We start from the raw sequence: 13247 nt of genomic DNA on the forward strand, positions 1-13247 counted from the left end.
TTTGCCAATCTAGGTAGGTATATGGGATTTTTGTTAAAATTCCAATTTCCACAAAAAAATGCTAAAATTTAATTCGTTAAAGATGTTCAAAAAACAGCGTTTTAAATAATTTATATTTTTTAAATACTAATAATTTGAAAATTAATTATCGAATTTTAATATTTTTGTGATAACAAATATGGGTATCAAGAAAATAAAAAGAAGTAAAAAATTAATGGTAGGAAATGCAAAATTAATAAGTGATTCATCTGTTAAAATTTTTATGGAAGTATCTATCAAGTATTCCCCGAAGTTTACTCGCTGAATAACTTAATGACAAATATAAAAAAACAACAATTTGAAATAGAACATTTAGCGATCCACCTAAACGTCCTTAACCAATTTGTGCAAACAAATAATTACCTATTCTAGATATTAGAAATTGTATTTTAGATTCTCAGTGATAATGAGAAATAATAACTTTTAAAACAGTACCAAAATATCTAACTACCATATAACGATTTAAGAATATTCATTATGAAATAATAAAATTATTTTTGGTTTTGTTTAGATATTTAGATATTTTATCAAAAGTCGAACTTCAAATATCTATAATTTCATTTAAAAAATAATAAATAATATACTTGAATTTTCCACTAAATATTTATGTTAGCATTTTCTAGACGTGCAGACTACACAAGTGTTGAAGTGTCATATTGGCAATAACACATACTTGCCGAATGCCGATAATTAATTCATATTTATCCTTATTAGCCCAGTCTATAATATGTACCTAGTTGACAGAAATTTTGGCCTTGTTTATGAATTTTTCAAACAATTAAACGTCATAAATAAATTCAGTAATTATCACTGCAACATCTATATTGCATTCTATACAATCTACACATGAATCAATATTTAATATTATACTAAAATAATGTCATACTCGAGATTTATTCTCGGATCCAATATTTTTACATTAAGACTGAATAAGTTGGTTGTAAATATGGCAAAAAATATTTTTGTAAACGATTTTACGGTTAACAGTTGTTTTTATCAAAAAAAAATATGGAAATATGGTTTGTCGTTTGTCGGAAATATACAAAGATCATGATTTTCGTAAATATTACGGCATGATTCTTTACTTAGCTTTTTTACCTCTAAATAAAATACTGGACGCAATGACGTGTTTAAAAAAACTGAAGAAATCTATATTTTAACATCATCTTAATCTACTCATAAAATACTTATTTATTAATATTTTATGTACGAATTTTAAGATAAGTTTAATAGGTATAATTATGCTTGTTTTTTAGTAGAAATGGCACATTGGCACGAGAATAAATTCTAGGACATTTTGTTACTGTAGTAAAAAATAACTATTTATTTTCATATTAATACGAGATACCTTTCTAAGAACCTAATTTTTTGTAATTGCGAAATTTGCAATTTTTGAAAATTGAACATGGTTTAAGTAAAGGTATTAAAGGTTTTTTTTTTTATTAATAATTTATTATAAATTGTATACCTAAGTCGCTTTTTTCCCATTTGTGGTATAAATAGGTTAATAAGGCAAAATTAATGGGTGATTGTAAGTTCCTTGTAAAAACATATCCGATAAAAATACATTATATATTAGTCGATATAGTTGTTACACAGTACACATGGTAAAAAACAAATGCAGATGTTAGGAATAGTTAGGATACTATTAAAATCATAATTTCTAATATTTGTATGTAGTAAAATTATGTTTGGTTAAATTTTTTATGTATGTTAACAAGTTAATGATACGAACTCATACAATTATTATTAAAAAGCCCATACCCACTTACAGTGGAACGGTGTCAATAAGTTTATGTCATTCATAGACTCGCGGTACAATACTCATAAATAAATTAAAATAATTAATCGAAATATTAAGATATTAAGTAAATGCCAATATGCAATGTGCTTATAGTAAAATATGTACAATAATATACGTTAGCTTCAATTTCCCACGAATAATGTTTAAATTTTTTTTTATTTTTAGGAGAAAATATACAATTATATATATGATATATCATAGCATAATAAGTAGGTATATGTGGGTTAAGAAAAAATATAACATTAGTTGCTTAAATTTGAGGAAAGAAGCCACCCATTTATGACACTCAATTTGATTTAGGTTTTGTGTATTTTACTTTTTTTTTTTATGTACCTACTAAATCTCTACTACATTTGCGTTTAAATCGCCTCCGAAGGCTACCCGTGATTGTGAGGGCTAATAAGTTCTTGATTAGAGGTTTTGAATGAGAAGTAGATGGTTATAAAATTTCTAAAAAAAAATTAGCTTCATCGTAAATTGTTTTAAGTTACAATCTATGTGTAGAGTAATAGAGTAAGGGTATGGTTTGAAAATAATGGAGGGGCATTTACTAATTTTCTTAAGGAGTTTTGAAAAGATTGTATCTTATTTAGATTGGATTTTTTAGCATTTTCTCATAACTGGAGTCTGATTTAAAATTAAAACAAAATTTTGGTGCTCAGTAAAAATTGCAGAGGAACAGTGTATTACATTTTCAAGTCTTAGCTATAAAAATTAAAACACCTTTAACTACAAAATAATTTTTCAATTTCCATAATTTTGAATTATTTTTGATGAATTTTGTTAAAATGTATAACTTAAATGTTTATAGATAAAAAATTGTTTAAATGTATTTTTAATACGTTTAAATTACTAAGAGAACAATTTATGTGGGATATTGACATAATGTATTGAATTTTAGAACGGAAACGTGTTTTACAATAGTGATTTTCTTTAAATTAATTACTAAACACTGTACAATTTAAGTCTTGTTATCGCCTAATTAATTAGTTGTAGATATTAAAACAGTGGTTGACGATAAATGCATATCTACCACACGTTCGATAGTATATTATCTGACTACTAACATAGTATACCTAATTCTACAACAAATATATAAAAATTTGAAATAGGTATGTATAATTAAAATACCATTAAAATATTCAGGATCCCCTAAAACACATTTCCCACTTAGGTACCGAGTTATAGGTTTGTTTTATAACATAAAAAAGAAATGACAATATATCAGATTTCCAGCACTAGCTGTTAAATGGTTTTAACTATTAATACATTAGTAGGTACTATGTAATAAAAATAAGTATTTCATTTTTCACTAGCGTATAAGACTGTCAATGGTAAATACAAATGGCACCACAAATGGTGAACATTAAAAAAGCTTTAGTAAATAATGCTCATAGTATGAAGAAAATAGAGTTTGAACAGTAATACTTGCAGGAGTATGGATTTTCTAACATCGTTTATTTATGTTAAATTATTTTAGAGTAGTACATTTATATAAATAAGAATCTCAATTTATTTTACACGACCAAAATTTAACTTTTTTATGACGCCCTTACTGATTGAACGAGTGCGCTTCTTTATGTTAACACCTAAGTTTACATAATATACTAATTTATGAGTGACGGCAAAGTTGTATCTATTAAAAAAATTTTATAAAATCGACAGTAGGCTGGCGTATTTTGCTATTCGTTAGCCACCCACGGTAACGCCCGTATAATAGTGTTTTTCAGACGTGTTTGGGAACCCTGCATTTTGTTATCAGCTAATGGAACATGCGTATAATAACAAGATGTTGATCTACCTCGACATTATGTACATCATGTAGGTATGTATGTAAATTTTAAATAATAAAAACAATCAGGCAACATTTAATAATACCAACACCGTATATGATACCATTAATGAATTATTATCTGTGTTTATTATTTGAAATTTTTAACTGTTGATATTATATCGGTAATAGTAATTGGTAACCAGTGTGTAATGATTATTAACTTACTAATGTCAGGTCGATTTTTGTGTACCTTTCAAAAATGTTATTTTTCAGTCTAATGTTCCGATATAAATTCCTATTGCTCGTAAACTAAATACATACAAATTGATATAGAATGTGTAAAGTATATAAGTATGCATAATGTAGGTACCTAGTTGAATTGTCCATACATTTTGAATATGTAATCTGCTGGTTTTTAGAATATTTTTTTTTTCAAAATTGTTTGATCAATCAATTTATTTGTTTGTTTTTGTTCTTTTAGAATACAAATTATAGAACTCGGAAGGCGCGCCTACGTTAATAGGAGTAAGTAGGTGGACATTTAACCGACCAGAAAGTTGTATATTATTAGTGTAGGTGTTTTAATCATAATTTGTTATGTGTGGGCTTTCATTGTATTAGCAGTGTAGGATGGATAGCGGAACGTCAAACATCTTCAATGCTTGTATTATGTCTGAATATTGATATCACTTAGTTGAACGGAAAAAAAAACCAATTTGAAAATGTCAGTTGAATTCAACAATCTTATGGTTAGTGATAGTGCTAATAAATTGGAAGTTGCCGAACTGTCAGAATTGATTGAAAGTAAGTTTAAATTAAAGTTTTCAAAAACATTTTAATCTGACTAATTTTTCATTCACAGATCGGTTATATTTCATGGTATTATCTAATCATAAGGGTCCAACAACGCTTCAAACTTTCAAAGATTGGAAAAGTTCATTGAAAGACAACAATATATTTTATTTGAATGTTGATGACAATTTGGTGTATGATGGTTTTTATAGTGATTTTGGTCCTTTAAATTTAGCAATGATATATCGTTATATTGGTATAGTACGAGACAAGTTAAAAGTGAGTCAGAAGTTTTATTATTAAAAATAAATTAAAAGTACAATTTGTACCTGCATGTGTTGAGTATTTTACAAACAGTTTTTTTTTTTTTTAATATTTTAATTTTTAAGCAAGTTATTAGCATTGTAAATAGTAAATCTTCAAGTTACTTTAAATAATATTGTTACATATAAATTTGATAATAGGTAATTCTCTTGCAATATTAAAAATTAGTAATATAAATTTTTCTTAACTCTTTGACTGCTGACGCCAACAAATTGTGTTCTATGCAGCGGGTGTCGACGCATTGTCGACAACCTGTATTACTTTCTGATCTCAGCCAATATCTAACACCAGCATACAACAAGCTATTTGTGCTCGCGCTACCGCACAGATAAACGGTTGAAATAGTTTAATTTGCGGTGGTTTGAGATTCAGGGTATTTTTTATATTCTTATTATATTTACTACTATTATTACAAAAAAATTTCCGCACAAGGGAATTGCTTAGGTAAAACCATGCTGCAGTCAAAATGTTAATGTAAAATTTGATATTTTAAGTGATATGTATTAGTAAAAATTAAGCAACACATGCGAATATAACATTTTCTTAATAAACCACTGAGAGTATTAGATATTAAAATTGTTTAGCAATAAGTATAGATGATTTTTAAGCAATTATTCACATTGTCATAATATACATTTTTTTTATACATAACTTTAAATATTGATGTTAGGAGTTTTGTGAATATATTCATTACCCATAATTTTTCTTTAGTTCTATGTTTATTAATATAAAAATTATTCTTATTTATTTCTTGATTATTTAATACCTAAGTATTTTTCATCACATTTCTTATTACTTTTATATTAAAGATCCATTTTATAAATAAACTGAACGTGTTTAGTCTATTTTGTGTTTACGAAAAACTATTAAAAAATATACATACTTTATTATGTGGATACATAATTACTTTTTTGGTCAAATAATTTTTAGGATCTTTTCTTTATTTATAAACATATTGTATCATTGTTTAGTCATTTTATAATATGGAAAAAATCATATTTTAAAACTAAAATACATAGTTTTCTATTCTATAGTAATATTTTTTAAATTAAATATTTTTAATTTATTAAAATAAATAATTCAATTAATAATTTTTAAAACTGTTATAAATTCACGTTATTATTCTTCATTTTTTAAATTCTGATTTTGTTTTATTGTTATGTCCTTTAATATTTAATAATTAATATATTTTAGAATTTAAAGGACCATGAATTGTTTATGTAACATATTCTGCTTCAACAGTGCATTATGTCTTTTCTTGATAGTCTATCATATTATTAGTTTTTAAAATAAATTATACTTTTGCTATTTTAGTAATATAGTAATAACAACTAATAACTATTACAAATACACAGTTTTAAAATGGTTGTTTTTATTTATTGTATTGAAATTAATATACTACAATTGTTAAATTTTTGATTGTATCAAAATAAAATAATTTTCAAAAATAATTTGGTATACAAATTTATACAACTAATCTGGTATTCTTGATAAATTTTTATTTGCTGTATTATCTGTATATTTACTTTTTTTAATCATTAATATTTCGAATTATTTTTTAGGTTTTTAAGAGAGTTGTTCACTGTGCTCATATTGGTGATCAAAAGAAAAGGTCAAATGCTGCTTTTCTTATTTGTACATATTTGGTCAGTTTACTTATATTAACTAACAAACTATAAATTTTTACGTTCAGATATTATTGTTTTAGATAATTGAAAATAATTGGACAGCACACCAAACATATAATATATTATCACAACAATATAAATATAAATATTTACCATTTAGGTAAATATGAGGTTAAAAAAATTTGCATTTTTTAAATCTATTAATTTGTTCATAATTTTAGGGACGCATCATGCTTGTTGCAATCAGAATATTCAGTTTCAGTGGAAGAATGTGTTAATGCTTTATATAAAGCTAAATGGTATGGATTTTTTAATATGAGTGACTTTGATTTGGATGAATATGAAAAATATGAAGTTAGTAGAAATTTTAAATTGCTATATATGTATATTCATAACTAAAAGTATTATGTTTCTTTAGACTGTGAAGTATGGTGATATCAATTGGATTGTACCTGCTACCTTATTGGCATTTTCATCACCACATACTCGAGATTATATTGACAAATGTAATTAATCTTATTATAGTTTTATTCAGTGCTCAAAATGGACCGGAATGTATTGAAATAGCGTTCTGCTTTGTAATACAGTAGAATCAGTAGATTCAAATTTTTTGTTATCTTAAACTACATTGAAATCTCCTCGAAATTACCATTACACTTTATAGTGTTTTTGTCTCAATAACTCGAAATAAAATTAATCATTTTTGGTTATCCATATACACTAATAATATTTTTATTACGGTAAGAACTAAAAAAATAAGGAGTAGTATTAGTATTTTAAGCATTCAAATTATTTTCTAATTTTTTCAATTTTTTTTTAAGAATTTTTAATAAAACTAGATATCTCAAATTGTTTTCTGTTCCCCTTGACATAACAAGAATCTACTGTATTAGTTATTGTGTCAGTTTCAACTAATTAAATTAGAATTTAAGGGCTTCCGGATCGGAAATCTATATATATAAGTAAATATTGAAAAAAAAAATAATAAAATTACTACTTGATTTTATGTTCTTGATATCTTCACATTCAAAGTAATTACAATTATTAATAATTTTTTTTATAGAAAATAAAATTTCTTAAAATGAAAATACCTATGGAACAATTAAACCCGTGACCACAATTATAATTTATAATGTATGTCTAATAATTTTAATTGTAAAAACTGACAATATAAAAAAAAAAAATAATAAACTATATTATAGGCATGCCTGTACATGGCATATTAATTTTATGAGTGTTTTGGTTTATGACATTTTCCATTTCGAGCACTAGTATTATTTAAATAAATGATCTTTTAATAATAATAAATTATTGTTTGATATTTATATTAATAGCTGGCTATCAGATACATTCTCCAGCTTACTATTATCCGTATTTTAAAGAAAATAATGTCAAGCATGTAGTTAGATTAAACAGTAAAAAGACATATGATGCTAAACGCACTTTTGTAGCAGTGGCTAATATTCAACACACGGATTTAGTTTTTACCGATGGTACACCCCCTTCAGATTCTATACTCAAATACTTTCTACATCTTTGTGAGCAGTATATTGATGATAATTGTGATGTTGAACTCACAAATGAAAAAAGTGAATCAAATGAAATCTCGAATACAATTATAAATAGTGGAGATGTTATAGCTAAATGTGTAGGTGCTGTGGCTGTACACTGCAAAGGTAAAAGGAAATCTTGATTTAATACATACTCTCTTAGATATTTATTTTTTATAATCTTTAGCTGGATTGGGAAGAACTGGTTGTTTAGTGGCTTCATATATTGTGAAGCATTGGTCATTTACAGCAGTTGAAGCTATTGCGTGGACTCGTATATGTCGACCTGGATCAGTAATTGGTGTGCAGCAACAATGGCTAATTGAGTAAGAATCTAAATTCAAATTAAAAGTACCTAAAAATCACAAACTAAATACATAATTTATACAGCTCAGTTATATCATCAGTATTTTAATTTAAATGAATAATTTATTACACAGTAAAGAAGAGTATCTAATCATACTGGGTAAACAATGGCGACAAAGAAGAAAAAATGCCGTTGACAAATATAAACGCTTCATAAATGGAATATATAGTGCTAAACGACATAATTCCAATGCTAATGCATATGAGTATGTAGATCCGCCTCCTCATTTAAACATTAGTAATGAAAAACAATTCACCAGCAGTAATAGTGGTAATAGTGAAACATGTGAAGAATCTGAAGAGGTAATTAATTGAGTATTTATGTATAAAATATTTTTTTTAATTATATTTAATTACTTACAGTACAAGCAAAGAAGATTATCTTCTGTCTTAAAAAGTAAATTGAAGACAAACAACCAAGCACTTCCTAATGTTCAAAATGATGTATATGTACCAAACCTAAGACAAAAAAGATCTGCCTCAAAAATCGAGGACCCTAAGCCTAAAAGTACATTTTCAGCATTAAAAAGTATTCGTAGAGTTACAAATGCATCTATTGGAATAAGTATGAACAGTCTGGTGAAAAAAAATAATACTACATCAACAATTACTATCACAAGAAGTAATTTAAAGGCTTCTTTAGTTGGGAAAAAAAATACAAAACCAATAACTGTATGTAAATCTAGCACCAAATCAACAAGAACTCATACATCAGAAACTGACACAAAGTAATTTATAATTTTATAATTGGTTTTAATAATGATGTATAACATGTTCTAAAAATGGAAGTAATTCCTAATTATGGGTAGAGTAATTAATACTTTTTTGTCTGATTTTGAAAACACATGACCATAAAATTATGATAATTTACTAATTACTTTAGAATTGCTAAATATTTTGAATATCATAAAAAATTTGTATTCATTCAGAGTTATTACAGTATTTTTTTTTAATCATCATTTTTGGACAATAATAGTTGTGTATTAATTTATCAAACATTATTGTATTAATTCCTGTCATTTAAGCATTTATTTCGAAAATGTAACAAAATTATTTATATTGGTATTATGTGTATGATTGTAAAAAAAATGGAATTAAAAGATATATTGTTTAATGTAATAACTTTGACCACTATAATATGTATTAAAGATAAAAAAAATACTGAAATATATACAGTAAGTGTTTGTTGTGGTATTAAATTTTTAAGTAATGGTCAAGTTGTATCACTAATATGTATGTTATTTGTTGAAATCAAAAATGTTGGTATTTTAAATACGAATTTAATATCTAATACAGTCAAGTTGCTATAACTCAAATTTTTTTTTATTCTCTAAAAATATAAATTATATATAATTTAATATAAATTCAAGTTAGATATCTTGAAGCAAATTTTTATCTCCCTTCAACTTTGAGTCATCACGACTTGATTGTATTGGATTTTGTCAAAATATATCTATTTTAATTGAAATTTTTATACAACATTCAGTAAATGCTTAATGTTTACAAAATGGTGATATTGAAATTTATAACTTACATTAGTAAAAAGTAATTTTTCAGTTTTAGAACATGCTATATATTTAAGATATATATATATTTTATATTAAACATTTAATATTTACTTATTTATTTATTTGCATAGAATAACTGACGAAACAAAACCATCATATGCATTAGCTACTGTGGCATCATCTGCACGTGTATCAAGGCGTCTTCGTAATCAGAACTGCATTACTAAATAAAATTATGAATATATTCATAATTCTGAGTTATAAAATTAATGAAGAATGATAATCCTTTTATAGATTGAAGCATTACATACATACATACATACATACATACATACATACATACATACATACATTAGAGACTTAGTTCTTTAGAACAATTAAAATGATCGGATAGATTTTTAAAGGCTTAGTCTTGAAAATGTTTGGAAATTTCATCTTGAGTTTGATATTGATTAATAGTTTATTAATCTTATTCAAATTAGATATAAATGAATTTTATTTTCCGTAGTATTATTTTAATACTAAATACTGGACATAAATTAAGTTTGTATTTTTTTATTGACTGATAGAAATTTATTGTTAATTTATTTTATTTTTTTTTATTCATTATCTGTTTTTTTACAATAATTGTATATGGAAACATGTAAATGCATCATTTTTAAAGGGTATCATCTCTTTTTTTCCCATTTTATGAGGTCAAGGCTTATGTATGGATGAGTAATAAATTATTGTTAATATGTTTAGATTTTCATTTAGGTGAAATTCTTAAATTTACGTATTGTTTCAGAGAATTTATACATATTATTTAGGTGGGATTACATTTTTTAATTGGCTGAATTTTATATGGATAGCCAATATGTCTAATACATTTTCCAGTTTTAGAGAATTAGGATTCTCTGTTAGTTTTAACTAGCATGGTCAAAAAATGTTTCAACATAATTTTATTTGTACAGTTGACTCTTGATAATTCGAAGTAAATGTTTGTTCACTGGAAAATCTTGCAATAATTCAAATATAAACAATTAATTTAAGTAAATTCGGTAATTCAAAATTAAATTTTGGGAAACTGTCTTCTAACACGTGAAAATTCGAGGTTTCATCCTTACAACGCTTGGTAATTTAAAGTATATTCACTAAATGTATTTCTTATAATGTTAACTACATTCTTTACTATACATTTTAAAAACATTTTTCATTTTAAAAACGTATCGACTGTATTGATATAATATGCTATTATTTATTTAAAACAAACTGCAAAAAATTAAAATATTGTAAAAAGCTAATGTTCAAACATAGATCATGTTCTTAACTTTAAGTTTTATAATATTATGTAAAATGTTTGGTCAATTTACTCTAATATTAAACTAACAACACAAAATTGGTTTTATTAAATTAAAATTTACTATGATGCAAATGGGTTAAGAGCGAAAAAATAGGGTTGATATTCTTTTCAATAAGAAAGAAGTATTTTTATTTTTTACCAAATGATAAAAGTATACTTTCTTTGCTTTGGTAAATTTTGGGTCATTCATCTAAATGAATTATGGCCCTGTACTTTTTAATAATATATTCTAAATAAATCTATGTATATGAAATAGATATGACAAAAATGTATGTAATACTCATGGTTTTATTGTAAAAATCAAATAACTTAAAATTATGAATAAGCCAATTTTATATTTGTCGGAGCACCAATATTTACATTTTTGAAATTGAACCATTAGGAACAAGTACCTAATTTTACTGTGCTTGATAATTAAATTAATAATTGTTAGGTTTACAGAGGCCTTTATAAAATACTATGTCTGAACTTAATGTTTGGTGTTAAATGGCAATATTTTATAATGATTGAAATATCAGACCATTTATGTGGACACATGCCAATTTATCAGTATACAATTAGTTAGAATAAACTTTTTACTAATACAATATAATAAATAGTTTAATCAAACAATTTTATATAATTTAAATACATCTAAATCAGAAGGTTTTCTTAGTGGTCAGATAGTGTTTTAAATTGTTATACCTAGCTTCATACAATGAATAGTACCAATCAAACATTTATTTTGGATTTAATATTTAACTGAGCATTTTTTCTATTGTATTATTAGCTAATCATTGTTATTTTATTTTAGATTCTAGGCAAAGTTTATAGTTTAGCTATATATTTTGTAGCAGATCTTAGGTTATCTGAATGTTACTCAAGATCATTTGAAATTAATAATAATTAAAGAAATACAATTGAAATGTAGCATTGAATAATGATAATAATAATTTGCATAGATTTAGCTAGGTAATTAATTTTGATTGTTTTTTTTTTTTTTATCAATGAATAATATATGTTTGTAAATTATTGACAAAAAATCAAGAATTACTTCTATACATAATTTATTATAACATTATAAATATGTGTATTGTGATATTAATTTCATATTTATTTTGAATAATATAAAACAATACATACTTGTCCTATCTTTCAATTTAATTAATACTTTTGTTACATGTATTTATAGTGATCTTCCGAGGTTAATAATAACAATAATAATAATTCAGGATGAAAATTTATTTTTTATTCTCCTCAAAATTTAAACAGATTTTGTTATTATAGGTATTTATTAATAATACAATTTTTAAACTGTATTTTGCTGTTTAAATTAGTTAATATTTAATTTTTTATAATATAATTTTTATTATATTACTATTAACTAAGTGAATATTATATTGTACAATTCATATAGGATATCCCAATACCATAAGTATATAAGTTATGTACTTGACTATTTTGTATTATATTGTATTTATTTTAATACCAAACTTAATGACACATTGATATATATTTATTATTTATGTAATTAATCTTAATAACTACATACCTATTGGCTGTTAAGATGTATAAAAATTATTTTATGATTAATGAACTAATTAGTTAATCAGACGTTAAAGTAGATTTTCATTATATTTGTGTTTTATTATTATTTAGTATGTTTGATTAAATAATATTGTTCGATTAAATCAAGATAAAGTTAATGTGTAAAATCATTTAAATCCATTCTAGTTGTGGATAGTGTCATGATTAAAGCTTGTTAGAAACAAATTATTTCTATAGAGGAATGTATTAAATGGTTTTTTTTTTAACAATTCATGTATATGAGCAATAATATAGTATATTTACTTACCGTTATGTAATCGTTATCTTAAATATTTCTATGAAATAAGAGTGTATTAACTTATAACATACTAACATACTAATGTTAAGATGAATAATAGAAAACAATAAGTTTTACAATAATGTGTTTTATTTTTTGCGCCTAATTGCACTTTTAGGATCTGTAAATTTGCTCCAATTTTAATGTTTATGGATGATACCTGATAGAAGTTCAAGTATTTTTGAGTGGAAAAGAAGAGAAGTCAAATTTAAGAAATTCCCAGTAGTTTTCTTAAGATTGAAAAAAGCTAAAAAAA

At 24.4% G+C, this 13247-nt stretch overlaps 1 protein-coding gene across 6 annotated transcripts; it reads left to right on the forward strand.

Annotated features, from left to right (window-relative positions):
• The first annotated feature begins 3568 nt into the window (after nucleotides 1-3568).
• LOC113556205 (dual specificity protein phosphatase CDC14C-like) lies at nucleotides 3569-12073 on the forward strand. Of its 6 annotated transcripts, none has more exons than XM_026961020.1 (13): nucleotides 3569-3668; nucleotides 4099-4142; nucleotides 4242-4421; nucleotides 4480-4688; nucleotides 6296-6379; nucleotides 6442-6521; nucleotides 6583-6715; nucleotides 6780-6867; nucleotides 7696-8037; nucleotides 8099-8237; nucleotides 8352-8580; nucleotides 8641-9005; nucleotides 9917-12073. In XM_026961020.1, the coding sequence occupies exons 3-13, from the start codon at nucleotides 4340-4342 to the stop codon at nucleotides 10014-10016; spliced, it is 1851 nt and encodes a 616-aa protein (XP_026816821.1). In that variant the 5' UTR covers nucleotides 3569-3668; nucleotides 4099-4142; nucleotides 4242-4339; the 3' UTR covers nucleotides 10017-12073. The 6 variants fall into 6 exon arrangements, with proteins under 6 accessions (XP_026816821.1, XP_026816820.1, XP_026816822.1 ...); XM_026961019.1 differs by having other exon boundaries at nucleotides 3622-3668; nucleotides 4239-4421; XM_026961021.1 differs by lacking the exon at nucleotides 3569-3668 and adding an exon at nucleotides 3680-3979 and having other exon boundaries at nucleotides 4099-4146; nucleotides 4239-4421.
• The last annotated feature ends 1174 nt before the right edge of the window (nucleotides 12074-13247 follow it).

Source organism: Rhopalosiphum maidis, chromosome 3 (genome assembly GCF_003676215.2).
Source record: "Rhopalosiphum maidis isolate BTI-1 chromosome 3, ASM367621v3, whole genome shotgun sequence".
In the NCBI taxonomy this organism is placed as follows: domain Eukaryota; kingdom Metazoa; phylum Arthropoda; class Insecta; order Hemiptera; family Aphididae; genus Rhopalosiphum; species Rhopalosiphum maidis.

Bases quoted from the DNA above. Each gene is read 5' to 3' on its own strand.
- LOC113556205 (XM_026961020.1), top strand. From the start codon at position 4,340: ATGTCAGTTGAATTCAACAATCTTATGGTTAGTGATAGTGCTAATAAA. The intron at 4,689-6,295 runs GTGAGTCAGAAG...ATTATTTTTTAG, and splicing joins TAGTACGAGACAAGTTAAAA to GTTTTTAAGAGAGTTGTTCA. The intron at 8,238-8,351 runs GTAAGAATCTAA...TTTATTACACAG, and splicing joins CAGCAACAATGGCTAATTGA to TAAAGAAGAGTATCTAATCA.